At 44.1% G+C, this 13,303-nt stretch overlaps 2 protein-coding genes across 2 annotated transcripts; one reads left to right on the plus strand and one right to left on the minus strand.

Moving 5' to 3' along the window:
- Positions 1-18: 18 nt before the first annotated feature.
- Positions 19-2,134, minus strand: LOC120895768 (ionotropic receptor 75a-like). Its single transcript, XM_040299366.1, has 5 exons — positions 1,757-2,134; positions 1,481-1,688; positions 1,095-1,413; positions 364-1,034; positions 19-300 (listed from the first exon to the last, which is right to left on the minus strand). Exons 1-5 carry the CDS (start codon positions 2,130-2,132, stop codon positions 54-56), a joined length of 1,821 nt encoding a protein of 606 aa, XP_040155300.1. The 5' UTR covers positions 2,133-2,134; the 3' UTR covers positions 19-53.
- Positions 2,135-7,184: 5,050 nt separating this feature from the next.
- On the plus strand, positions 7,185-12,185 carry LOC120894312 (spore wall protein 2-like). Its single transcript, XM_040296821.1, has 4 exons — positions 7,185-7,434; positions 7,556-7,732; positions 7,951-9,393; positions 12,169-12,185. Exons 1-4 carry the CDS (start codon positions 7,185-7,187, stop codon positions 12,183-12,185), a joined length of 1,887 nt encoding a protein of 628 aa, XP_040152755.1.
- Positions 12,186-13,303: the final 1,118 nt, after the last annotated feature.

Raw genomic sequence — 13,303 nt, forward strand, 5'->3', positions numbered from 1 at the left:
TCTTCACTACCTCGTCTACTATGCTTGATGACATTCGTTCTCACCCTGGTTGTTTAGGTGTGTTGCCATCGACGAACAAGTTGTTCTACTTTCCTTCTCAAAAAGCGAAAATACAGCCGCTCCGTTAGGAAGAATCCTGAAGCCAGCCCGCTACCCCACAGGATGATCCAGACGGCCGGCTCTACGTCGACCAGACTTACCGGGACGAACTTGCCACCACCGCCCGAACAGGTTGGCTTTTTGGTGTACAGTTTGTCGTTCTCTCGATACTGGATGCCGTGCTCGTTCAGTCGAAACAATCTGTAAGAAGAGACAGAACCTCTATCTTGCTGTAAATCCCACATCTAAAGTCCTCTATCTTACCCAATCTTCACCATTTCCTTGTACGACGAGTTCTTCTGTATCGCGTAGTACGGATCGATCACCTGCAGGTACTGTATTTCCTGCAGGCCACACTTTTCGTCCTCCTGGTACGTTTCGCTGATCACCTTATACCCGACGCCCTGCTCCACGTGAAACGCGTACAACCCATGCCGTATCCGATCGATGCCCTGCTCAAGCGCTATGAACGCGTCCGGTCCGTACGGTCGGCGGATCTTCTGCTCGTACAGTGCCCTGCGCGTCGGTTCGGTGGCGTGCGTAAAGTAGTGCCGATTGAACACGGTATCGTGCACACCGAACTTGAGCCGCGAGCCAAGCAAATCCTCCAGCGTTTGGATCTTGGTCGAGGGACTCTGCAGCAGCGCGACAATGTTGGCCGAGTAGCTAGCGTACAGGAACATCAACACCGTGAAGGTAAGCATGGTGATCGTGCGGGCGCTGCAGCTGCGTGGTAAGACGGCCGAGCCTTGTTGGCAGGACGCCCCGTACATCATGAGCAGTGTGTCACGCAGGCTGGCGGCCATGGTAGAGGAATCGGGCGGGGCTGGCGGCATCTCCAGGTCACCGTTCGCTATGCGCCATTCCGCCCAGAGCGTAACGAGCAGCAGGACGGAGGAAACAATGATGACGGCAATTACGCAGATCCAAACTTTCTGGAAACAAATAAGGTAATACATAACTATCCCACGGACAGCAAGACATTAGGGACTCACATCATCGAACGGCAATACGAACACATTCTCGGTGTAGGACAGTTTCGGTGAGCGAAAGATAAATTTGGACCGTGTCTCGGACGTCATGGCAAGGTACTCGATCACCGCAATGCGATCGGTGGTGAAGAAGAGCGGCGATGCACCCAAATCGGCCGTATTGTGCACTAGCTCACCGATCATACCATCCCACATGCCGGTGGTAGTGTTGTAGTAGCCCCAGGTTGTCACACGGGTGTAGTTCACTTCGGCTCCAAGGTATGCCACCAGATAGTTAGTCAAAATATAGTTCACCTTCGTGATCGTGTCGATGTGTTTATCTCTATAAATAATGCAAAGCCATACTCAAGGTTTAGTGCCTCTAAGGGAAGACTAAAAGGACAGTTTACTTGTAGTCCGTGAGATGATTCAACGTATCCGGATTGGTAATAACCATCGACGCTCGAAGATAGTGACCGTGAAGATCTTTACGCCGCACCGAAGTGACTTTGTGAGTTCGTAGATCGATCATCGCTCCCTCAGTAGCTCCTGGTACTGTCGCATTCCACAAAGCGTAGTGTTCTGTTAGCAGTTCAGAATTTTGACTCACTCTGTAAACTTTAGATGTTAAACACACGTTGAATGTTTTCAAAATTAACAACCACTTAACTCAAAAATGTAATAACCTTGCATAAATCGTATTGATTGGCCGTCTTCTTCCAGCATCACAAAGATCTCACTGCTGACAAGGACCGGCAAGTCCTGCAGCACAGCAAGATAGTGCTCGATACCCAACGGGGCACCACCCTCACTGGAATCCATCAGTAGCCAGCGGTAGTTTAGATACAGACGCTGCCCAGCCTCAGCTAGCAGTCGTTCCGACCCGTTGCAGCGTAGATCCACCGCCACCAACGTTTGGTGACTTTCAGCATCTTCATCGAGCGTGGCGTTCCGGTAATTATCCATATCCTTGACATCTGTCCGGGCGTCTAGGGATGCTCGTCTCGGTTCAACGAACTGCATCAAATGACGACCGCCGGAGAGACCGATCCTTGCAAACATAAGCTTCTCCCCTACGCACGGAAACACAAACAGAACGGAAGTAGGGATTAAAACTACAGCACATACACACACACGGGCGTGCCTCAAAGCATACCTTCATTCCAGCACTCAACAAAAGCGGTTACCTTCAGGGGCGTCCCGATGAGCTTTAGCAATGCTCCAACGGCACCGACCATGGAGGCGTCCACGGCGGCGGCAACGGAATGGCCGGAAAGCAACAGGGACGCTATCATCAGGGGCAGAATTAAATCTTGTTTATCTCTTCCGCCCATGACTGACTGGCAATCACTCACACACACACACACTCCAGGTAGGTGATAGCTTTTTGGTCTTTTGTGTTAACCGATGCTCCGTCGAGATCAAACGACGACGGCGTGCAGCACGGGTGGCCGATATTTATAGCCCGGCTGAGATTCAATCACACCGAGCAAACACAATTAACTTCCGTTATAACGACGACAACGGTGATGAAGGGGCCAGGGAGTAGAGAAAGTTAACCGTTGGTGTCTTCCCTACATACGTGTGGCCTGAACAGAATGGGGGTCCGTGTGAGGGCCTAGATGAGCGGTGCACGACTTAGCTATGCCGTACCATGCATACGGTTATTGAATTATCCATCTGTCCTTTCCCATCTCCTTGCCGGTGAGCAAACAGTACGGTGAGCTTGATTCGTTCTTACCATTTGCATAGCGCACCCTTCGCGGAGCATATTTGTCCTTCGTGGGAAGAAAACGCACCTGGCCCCGGTGGCTTACGAATGGATTGGGCCAACGATTGGGTAAACGCAAAACGGAAACGACAATCCTTTGCTGCGTCACTTCACACAAACCAATCAAATTATGGAAGCAAATACCAAACACTCGCTTGATTGTGAACAGGGAGGACCGGTCTAATGCAGCTTATCCTCGCTGCTGCTTTGTTGTGACCTAGTTGCGAGAGTTGGTTTTTTCTCCTCCCCTGCAGTAAGCGTATGTTCGTAGAAGTTTAAAGTATTTTTGAATATTAATTCTACAATCGTTTTTTGTACGATGCGATGTGATTATTATGAAAATGTTTTTAATAATTGTGTATATGTTTGTTCATTGTTCGTATAAAATCGAACTATACATCTTGCTTTCCTTTATAGAGTTCAGTTATTGAAATTGCGAACTACTCGTTTAGATATTTTTATCATAGTAGAGACGTTTTGCAGGTTTGTGCAAGAATTATTCATATTTTGATATCCAAAAATAACATCTGTATTATTCAGAACTTCGTACGGAAATTATGTGAGTAGCTGATCGGTACAGAACAACTTTCATCATACGGCCTCCTATAGACGCAGACAGCTAAGTAGTATACTTTTAGTAAGTTTAAGAATTACTTATATCTACATCTTCAGCAATATTGTCTATTACCTTTTACTTCATACTTTTCTCAACAACTTGCAATACAACAATTAACACAAAAGGGGCATATTTATATAGTGCTGCCTTAACATTCCTGACAAACGTAATGCTACTTAGCAAAAATCCAATAGATGGCGCTATTGAAATTTGTAGATGATTCTGCACCAATTCGTCTAATAAGCGGTCAGTCTAAAGTTCTCAGTAAATTGTTTTACTTTTTCATTCTCTTGGCAAAGATTACATAGTAAAACAGTTTTTTGAACATAGGCCTCTCGATGTGTTCATTAAGCAATACGTTATGATTGCCCATTTTGTGGAATCATGTATGTAAACCATTTTTTTGCGACTTCCAACAATTTGAAAATATCGATTATGCTCGTGCTTGTTTTAAATAAAACTGAATGAATTAAAACATCCGATGCAACATTTCATTTCTCTCGCATGTACAAAGTCATCGTACAATTAAATAATAGCAAAAAAAAAACAATATCATTATCGCTAATCAAAACATGGCCACTTTGCACCAACAACACGACGCATTCTTACCACCACCGTGGTCTAGGCGTGTTGGCAAACAAATTAAATGGAACCCACAAAGCAACCGTAATGGTCCCGTTTCCAATTATCATCGTGTTAAACTTGCACCAGGGCCGTATTTTAATATTCAATTTAGAGTTACAACAACAACAGCAGCAGCAGCAGCCTCCACCACAGCAACGCCCGTACGAGGATGAGCTTTGTATCATATCAAAACCAGCACGGCTATGCCCAATGGCCAGTACTACATCCTACATTCCGGGACCTACAAACCGAGCATACCTACTACACGCCCAAATCCCCAGGCAACCATAAATGTAAAGGGCGAAAAATAACATAACCTAACCGATGGATGGATGGAAAACTTTACAGTTACCACACACGCACGCACACAGAGCGAAAAACACGGCCGGTTTGCGTATGCGCATATTCATCAACCATTAATAGCCGTACCTTCGGTCACCTTCGTGGAACTGGGGGGTGATTGCCCAGTTCTTCATCACAACTTCGACAGCGCTCCTGATGGAGGAATGGGGGGAAGTGGGAATGGGAAATTGGGGCAACCACGCCTCGGAGTGAAAGCATACACCGACAACTACTAAAAAGGGCAAGGATTTCATCCGCTGTGCAGCTCAACTTGTTGCACCACGCACTAATCCACTGGGCTGCGGGGAGCGGCAATGTCTAGTTGTCCCCCGTGTAACATTCGACATGGACAAAGTTAATCCTGTTCTCCGCATCAGCAACCGTGCTGAACACATTTTGTCCACCCTCTCCAACTGTCCATTCGTTACATCATGTCCCTGGCAATGTGTTCCGCTCTCAATGGTAACCAGCTTCTGGGACGACCGAGTGGCTAAGTAACTGTATCAAAGCGAACATTGAACGTTTCCCGACGACAACGATGATGATGATGACGACGGTGCCAATGATTCTAACGTTCGAGTGACGGAAGTCGTTTGTGACACAGCGAACCAGCGGCTGCAGTCACAGCAAAGTCGATTGCAGCGAATCGAATCAATGGACGGCCGACCCACTTCCGATTGCAGGCCGACAGCCATTGGCATTGAACCGGATGCGATACGGGATTGTGAATATGTGTTTGGGTGCGGGGATCGGTTCCTCAAGTGCCTCGACTTCCTCAAAGAGGATTTTCTCGACAACTTTTGAACGGGAATGCAACGGGGGCTGGTTGAAAATCTGTAAACAACGCTTCAGAAACTTCTTTGGATGGCTAAGAATGGAATGGGGGGGGGGGAGGGGAATTAGAAGATGGTTGAAAATAACATCAACTGTGGCTTTTCTACTTACGACTACGGGCACTGCAAATTGATCTTTCCTGTTCGTTGCAGTGTCGTTTGCTGGCGTACAAATTGCGAAGAGGAAATATCATTTCGTTAGTTGTCGTACGTGGGTAGAGCGATGTTGACCAATCAGCGTTTATTAGCATCAAATACTGGAGATATTTTATCACCTTTTCTTGCACTTTTTATTTGCATTTGATTATTTGTCATACATACATAGACATTCAAAGATTTAGACAATAATTGTTGCAAGGATCGTTGGTAGGATGGCAAAGATCGTTTTAGGAGCGATTGCTGGTGATAAAGAGAATTATCAAAAAGAACCTTTAGTAGTGCGTTCTTCTGGCATATCGCACTTAAATTTTTTATTAAAATTATTTGATTTTTCATATGTTTATTCATTTTAGTTTAGTTTTTTTTATATTTGATACAAAATAAAAGGGTTTATTTTTTGGCAAAAACTGATTTTCAAAATTTTGAGGCACACTAGTATTGTAAATTTCCATGATAAATTACTTGGAAAAATCCCTAAGCCCCGCTAAAGTGAATTGACGAATTTCTGGAGATTTGGTGAACGTTCAATTACTGCACTTTTAATTTAAACATTTTCTTCTTCTTTGGCACAACAACCGCTGTCGATCAAGGCCTGCCTGTACCCATTAGTGAGAAGTGAGCTTGGCTTTCAGTGACTTATTTTTACCATAGGAGGATAGTCAGTCCTACGTATTGGGGCACGGTCTATTCGGGACTTAAACCCATGACGGACATGTTGTTACGTCCCGTATTTAATTTCAATCGGCAGACCTTTAAATTTCAACATTTTAATCGCATAAAACGGACCTCCAGGGAAAATATCTACCACAAGTCTTTGTAATGCAATAAATACAAAATGAAGCAAAATGGATGCGAATGACACTAAAATAAGAAGTGAACCAAACATCTGATCATCTATGAATCATTGAACAAAACCAACCAATTGTTCAGAACAACAAATGTGCTTCTCAATGCGCAGTACGCACCATAACAGTTTGACAACATCGATCGAGAATAGAAAAATCAAAAGGATTAAACTTTGAGGACCACATGACACAAAGGATAAAATGTACTTTTCCTTCCAGCCTTAGAAGGCGACCTACAATAGAATCGGCCGTGGCACATTGTTCTTGCGATTGGAAGAATTATTTCCTAGTCTTAGTGGTACTCCAATTAAGCTTTCATTTAGCTAGAAGCTTTCTAGTACGGTTCTAATAAAAATGTTGTAATAAAATTCCAATTGCGTGTCTTGCAAAATTGTCTTTCGGTGCTACTCTGTACATTTCCCAACAACTCCTTCTATGGTATTCGTGATGCAATGGAAACTTTTATCATTAGTCCACTCTGCAATATGCTAGCGCAATCTAATGAGACGTTGGTAACTGATCCGAGCCCGGAAAGTCCGAGCATGGTCTCACATCATTAATGCCTACCGGGTTGCTTAATACTTCCCGGACTCCACGGACTGGCGACGTGCTCGGGTGTACCGTGCTCGATTGACGACACTTGGCACGTAACTGTCCGCCAGGGCAAAGGTGATTCCGGGACAGAGTTCAACCTACCTTTGGATAGTTATTTATTGCTGCGCCCTATTCTGACCGTTTGTTCCATGAAGAACGTAGTTAGATTATTGCTTCTTGCTGAACAAGCATTCACCGAGTGGCGGACATTTGGTCTAAACAGTTGCGTTAAAATCAGTGCACGTACTCGGAACTCACTTTCATCGTTACGGCTGTGACTGAGGTCTACCCGACCACACTGGACGGGGCGAGGACAAACACACCTTCGAAATGGAAATCTCTTGTAACACTGGTCGTCGTTTCGTGAGCAGCACTTTGCTAATTGTGCTACTCGTCGGCCAGCCGTGCAGTGGTACCTTCTTCTGGTTGCGTCCCGCACCCACCGACTCACCGATATCGGGCGATCCACCGAACGGTTGGCGACCGCCAGCACTGGTACCGGGTGTCATCCTGCCGCCCGGTGGTACCATACCGCCCAGGAAACCGCAAGGGAACTCTCAGGACTTGCTCCGTCTACCGCGTAAGTGAATTCTCGTTTCTCATTTTCTCCCATACGTATGGCCTGTATGTGTGTGTTGGTGTGATGTGGTTACAAGACACTTAATTCCCCTATTTTGTCTCTTCACCTTCTCCGCTCCTAGAGATACTGTGCAACTATGCAGCGACCGGTCGTTGGCCGGCTTATCCACCGTACCTGCAGGCAGCCATCGTTGACCTTGGCCGGCACGTGTTTGCCCTGGACGACCAGGGTGTGCGCCAGTACTGTGCCAATTACGTACGCCTCGTCTACGTCCGGCGGCCGTGCTGTGCCTACCCAGGTGAGTTGCCAGTGTGAGAAGCGCCGTTAAGCCAGTACAGATTGGATTGGTGATGCTTGGATAATGTTACTACCACTACTCCTACTACTGTTACATCGGGAGATTCTTACTTTTCAAAATAAATACCTATACACATGCACTTGTTGCTTTTACTTTTTCTTCTTTCAATTGATGACTTTTTGAGCTTTTATTTTTGAACATTTCTTTCCCGTCCACAGTTTATCCAGTGTACATAATGCCTAGTGGGAAAACTACTACCGAATCGTCGATCGATACGGATGTCGTGACGGGTATCACCAGTGTGCCGGATCAGGGAGATGATATGCCGAACCCAGGAAGCGATGACGGAAATGGCGACGAAGGAGAGGATGACGGTGAAAAGGAGGATGAAGATGGCGATGAAGGTGACGATGAAGAAGATGGAGAAAAAGGGGGAGATGATGAGGAGGAGGGAGAGGGAAATGATGGCGATGAGGATGGAGAAGGTGAGGGGGAAGAAGAGGGCGATGAAGAAGGGGGTGAAGAGGACGGAGAGGAGGGTGGTGATGATGGAGAAGGTGGTGAAGAAGAAGGTGAAGGAGGAGACGAAGAGGATGGTGAAGAAAATGATGCAGGGGGTGAAGACGGTGAGGAAGACGGCGAAGAAGGTGATAGTGGCGGGGAAGGTGAAGATGGGGGAGAGGAGGGAGATGATGAGGAAGGTGGTGAAGAGGGTGAAGAAGAGGGTGGCGAGGAAGATGATGAAGGAGATGGTGAAGAAGATGGTGAGGGGGATGGTGTGGAAGGTGGTGAGGAGGGCGGTGATGAAGGAGGTGAAGAAGGTGGTGAGGAAGATGATGAGGAAGAAGGTGGTGAAGAGGGTGGCGGCGAAGAAGGTGGTGAGGAGGGTGGTGAAGAAGGTGGAGAGGAAGATGGTGAAGAAGGTGGTGAGGAAGAAGGTGGTGAGGAGGGTGGCGAAGGAGATGGCGAAGATGGTGGTGAAGAAGGTGGTGAGGAGGGTGGTGAGGAAGAAGGTGGTGAGGAGGGTGGTGAAGAAGATGGTGGCGAAGAGGATGGTGGCGGAGAGGGTGGTGACGAAGAGGGTGGTGAAGAAGGTGGAGAGGAGGGTGGGAGCGAAGAGGGAGGTGAAGAAGGTGGTGAGGAGGGCGGTGAGGGAGGTGGTGAAGAAGGTGGAGAAGAAGGTGGCGAAGCTGCGGGTGAAGAAGGCGGTGAGGAGGCTGGCGAAGGAGGTGGTGAGGAGGGTGGTGATGGAGGCGATGAAGAAGGCGGAGAGGAAGGTGGTGAAGAAGGTGGAGAAGAAGGTGGAGAAGCAGCAGATGAAGAAGGTGGTGAAGCAGCAGGTGAAGAAGGTGGTGAGGAGGGTGGTGAGGAGGGTGGCGAAGCAACAGGTGAAGAAGAAGGTGGTGAAGGTGGTGAAGGAGGTGGTGAAGAAGGTGGTGAGGAAGGTGGTGAAGGAGGTGGTGAAGAAGGTGGTGAGGAAGGTGGTGAAGGAGGTGGTGAAGAAGGTGGAGAAAAAGGAGGTGAAGCGGGAGAAGAAGCAGGAGCCGAAGAAGCGGGTCCTGCAGAAATAGTACAATCTTCAAGACTTATTTCGGACAAAACGGAGCGGTATCGTCCATCGAACGAACTCACAACGCCGAAATCAATTCGCACTCGTGCAGGTAAAAAACCAAAAAAGAGTCAGAAAAAGAAATCGCAAACTATCTCACCCACCATACACTTTATCCCACTGCGTTCCACACCGTCAATGGACAACATTTCTGATCGACTCAATTTAGAGGTAAAACACACACAATCTGTGAAAAACCAGCATGGTGCACATATTAAAGCACATCATATTTCGCGGAAAGATAAACAATTGAAGGACAGTAATGGAAAAGGACCATCACGTACAGTAAAGCAAACGGAAAAACAAAAACAAACAGTAGCAAGAAAACAAAGAGTAGAAAAGCGAGAAACAAAACAAAGCGCGAAAAAACACAGTAAACGCAAGGTAAAGAACGATGGCGAAGTTCAAACAAAGATTGTACAAACGATTCGGAGAGGAACGAGAAATCTCGTCCAACTAGCACAACAAAAAGGCAAAACATTCATAAGAGAGCATCAAAGAAGGAAACAAAGAAAGTTCGTGAAAAGAGGAAAAATATTAAAGTTGGACATAAGAATGAGCCCCCAAAAGCGCATCACAGTCACCCACAAAGCAAACAGAAAGTATTCAAAAGAAAAACCTTTAACAATGAACAGCAAACGAGGCGATACTAAGTAAGCCACAGGTATCGATATAGGTCACAGATCAAAGTGTGTGTGAGGGAGCATTTAACTCACAGAGACACGCAGCTAATCATTTAATTTCTTCTGTTTCAATATTAAAATGTGTGTTGTAAACTAAAATAGAATGAAACATGCACTTGATTTTTATGTTATTCTAAATAAATGTCTATCTGTTTAAAATTCAAGCACAATTTGTAAGTTTTTAAGTAAATTGTCACAACTAAGATCTCCTTTAGCTTATAAAAAAAGATAACAAAAAACTTGGACGCTCTTTATAATGCTCTTCGCTGCACTCTGAATCTCCGACACTTGATTGATCACAGGTTTAGAAAATGTTTATTTTTCTAACCACCTATCATTAAGGTAAGGATTCTCAATAAATGTATGTATTTATGGTGGGTTTCCACAAAACATCCTTTGTACCTTTTTGTCAGCACACTTTGCTTTGAGGCGGTAAAGCCCTTTCCTATACCACAGGAGGGAAAAATACCCAACAGTACGGGGCGTGTATGTAAATTGGGTCGTTGGCAAATAGGTTCCGTTTTCTTCATTTTTACATATTTCCTGCCCTGGTGGTGGAATGGTGCGCAATTTCTTCTTTTTTGTGTTTGAGTATTCTGCACGACGGCATGCACGATTGGCAAAGGGAGTTGTTGATGTGGTATGACGGAAATAGACACAAAGCGGTTCAAATTAATCACCTGGGACTAACAGATTGTGTAGCCATATGCAGTGCTGGAATATGCGCTTTCTTAAACGCGAATATAAACTGTGTAAAGGGATGTGGACTTAAAGAATTGTAGTGAAAAACGTAAAATATTTTCCTGGAACAAAACATAGCAAATGCTTTAAAAGTTTGTAAAATGTATGCTCGTTTTTATTACATTTTACAAAAATGGGTGTATACAAACATATCACTGATCGAATGATTTTTGAAAGAAAAAATAAACACAAAAATGTGTTTTTACTTACTCGAAAACACAAAAAAACTCAATAATTGATAATCAATTTTATGATGACATCATTCTACCTTATCGGATGGATGAAATAATTGCACAATGAACAATCTTGCCACTGCGAACATCCTACTGCTGTCGCCAGTTAAGTGTCTTGAAAGCACTTTAAGCGCCATCCATTTCCTTCACAGATTAAAGCAATAAATTCTACACGCAATAGCTTTACTGCTTTACTGCACGGATCCTCAACCTACCCCGAGGGAACTCCTCTCGCTGAGTGATGATATCCCAAAGAAGTTAATGGATGGCACGAAAAAGAAACTGCTATAGCAAAAACCTTGACTGTTGGCGCTGAACTACCACACGAGATTTACCAGGTTCATGTGTCCCTGACTCGAAAAGACAAAAGCACACGCATTATCCTACGCAACTGCACCAAACATTAGTCTTTAAAGTTGTTAAAAGCAATAAAATACACTTTTACCTTACTAATGGAGTCTTCTGCGTGTGACTCATTGTTCAATAGTTTAAGTATCTTTCTCAAGAAGTTCCTTTCTGTTTGTTATATTTTATTACTGTCATAAAAAGCTGGAATTTCTTTTTTTACACGCACATCCTTTTGCAGACTCACCTGGCTAGATACTGAACTTTTGAAACCGTTTTTAAATTGATTTACTGTCCAATAGTGCTGCAGGTGGTCTGTCTGGAAGTATTGTTAATTGGAATGATTCAACGAAATTGCACTTTACGTCGAGAATGGGTGCTATTTTAGATGGGTGGTAGAGAAAGTTGGATCGTTTCTATAGAGTTCTGTTCAACTTTGAAATGCTCTCTTTGGAGCCAAAAAACGAATTACCACCTCTAAACGTGTAATAAACTTTATACCAACGACTTTGAGTGAGTGTGCTTCACACTTCACATAAGTCCTGGTGCCTGGAACTTTCGCACTTAAAAGTGTTTGCTTTCCTTCACGACTGAGAAGCAAACTTAAATTTTGCGAGTTAAGCATACTTAACGAATAACATTGCCTTTCAGTTGTTTTTTTTTTATCCATACGGATCGAGTTATAATTTTTGTAGTAGTTGAGGAGTCATTTAAGGCATTTTGTCACGTGGGAAATGGTTGGTTCGGACCCCCGACTATCCCAAACGTCTAAGTACCTTTTTTTAAGCTCTCCACGTTAATTCTCTTTCTCGCTCTTCCAACTAGTTCTCAATCTGCTCTAATTCTCCCTATCTCGTTTCATGATTGCTCTTGCTATGTCTATGCTGTGGCGCAAATGAACATTAGTAGTCCCCGGGATAGGTTTAAAAATCACTCAAAAAGACAAATATAATTTTCAGTCCGAATCATATCAAACAAATAATTCAGTAGATAAAAGCACCCCCTACATGTAAAGTTGAATGAAAATTAGCCAGAGTTGGCTGGAAATCGAACGAGATACGAACTGAGATGGAAATTACAGGTACGCGGTTTTTTCTCGGTCCGCATTCATAGTGTATCTCGGGGACTATGTGTTATTTTATACATTGCTGGAGTTATTTTATTGGTTGAAAGCTTTGATTGCAGTGGTAAGCTTTTATTGCCAATAGTTATTTAGTTATTTTACTTCCGTTGGTTCGCATTATATCTCCTACTTGAAACAGACAACAGGTTTATTGATTTGTTCGTATCTCATCTGCAAATTCAAAGGGCTTTCTAAATTAACAGGTTGGCTGATAAGTCCCCGGTCTAACAAAGAAAAACACATTTTTTTGTCAAAATTCGTTTTTATTATTCAACATAGTTCCCTTCAAGAGCGATACAACGATTATAACGACCTTCCAATTTGTTGATACCATTTTCGTAGTGCTCCTTCGGTTTTGCCTCAAAATAGGCCTCAGTTTCGGCGACCACCTATTCATTGCAGCCAAATTTTTTCCCTGCGAGCATCCTTTTGAGGTCTGAGAACAAGAAAAAGTCGCTGGGAGCCAGATCTGGAGAATACGGTGGGTGGGGAAGCAATTCGAAGCCCAATTCATGAATTTCAGAAAACAGTATTTTATCAAAACACGAAATTCCTTTTTTCCATTTTTTTTTCACAATAACAAAAGTTGCTTGACAAAAGACGCTCTGTCTCACAAACTAATTGACATACAGACGTCAAATTTTGACACAAATCATTTGAAGGTTGGTACTATATAAAAATAATATGCATTTAATACTAGCGGCGCCATCTATGTGTAAGACCGGGGACTTATCAGCCAACCTGTTACTTCCCAAATTCACTCCAAAGTTTATGATTTGCATAGTTTTGAATTTCTTTCGATTTATAACGATTTATTCAAATGAATACATTGTTTAA

Source organism: Anopheles arabiensis, chromosome 2 (genome assembly GCF_016920715.1).
Source record: "Anopheles arabiensis isolate DONGOLA chromosome 2, AaraD3, whole genome shotgun sequence".
NCBI classification, from domain to species: Eukaryota; Metazoa; Arthropoda; class Insecta; order Diptera; family Culicidae; genus Anopheles; species Anopheles arabiensis.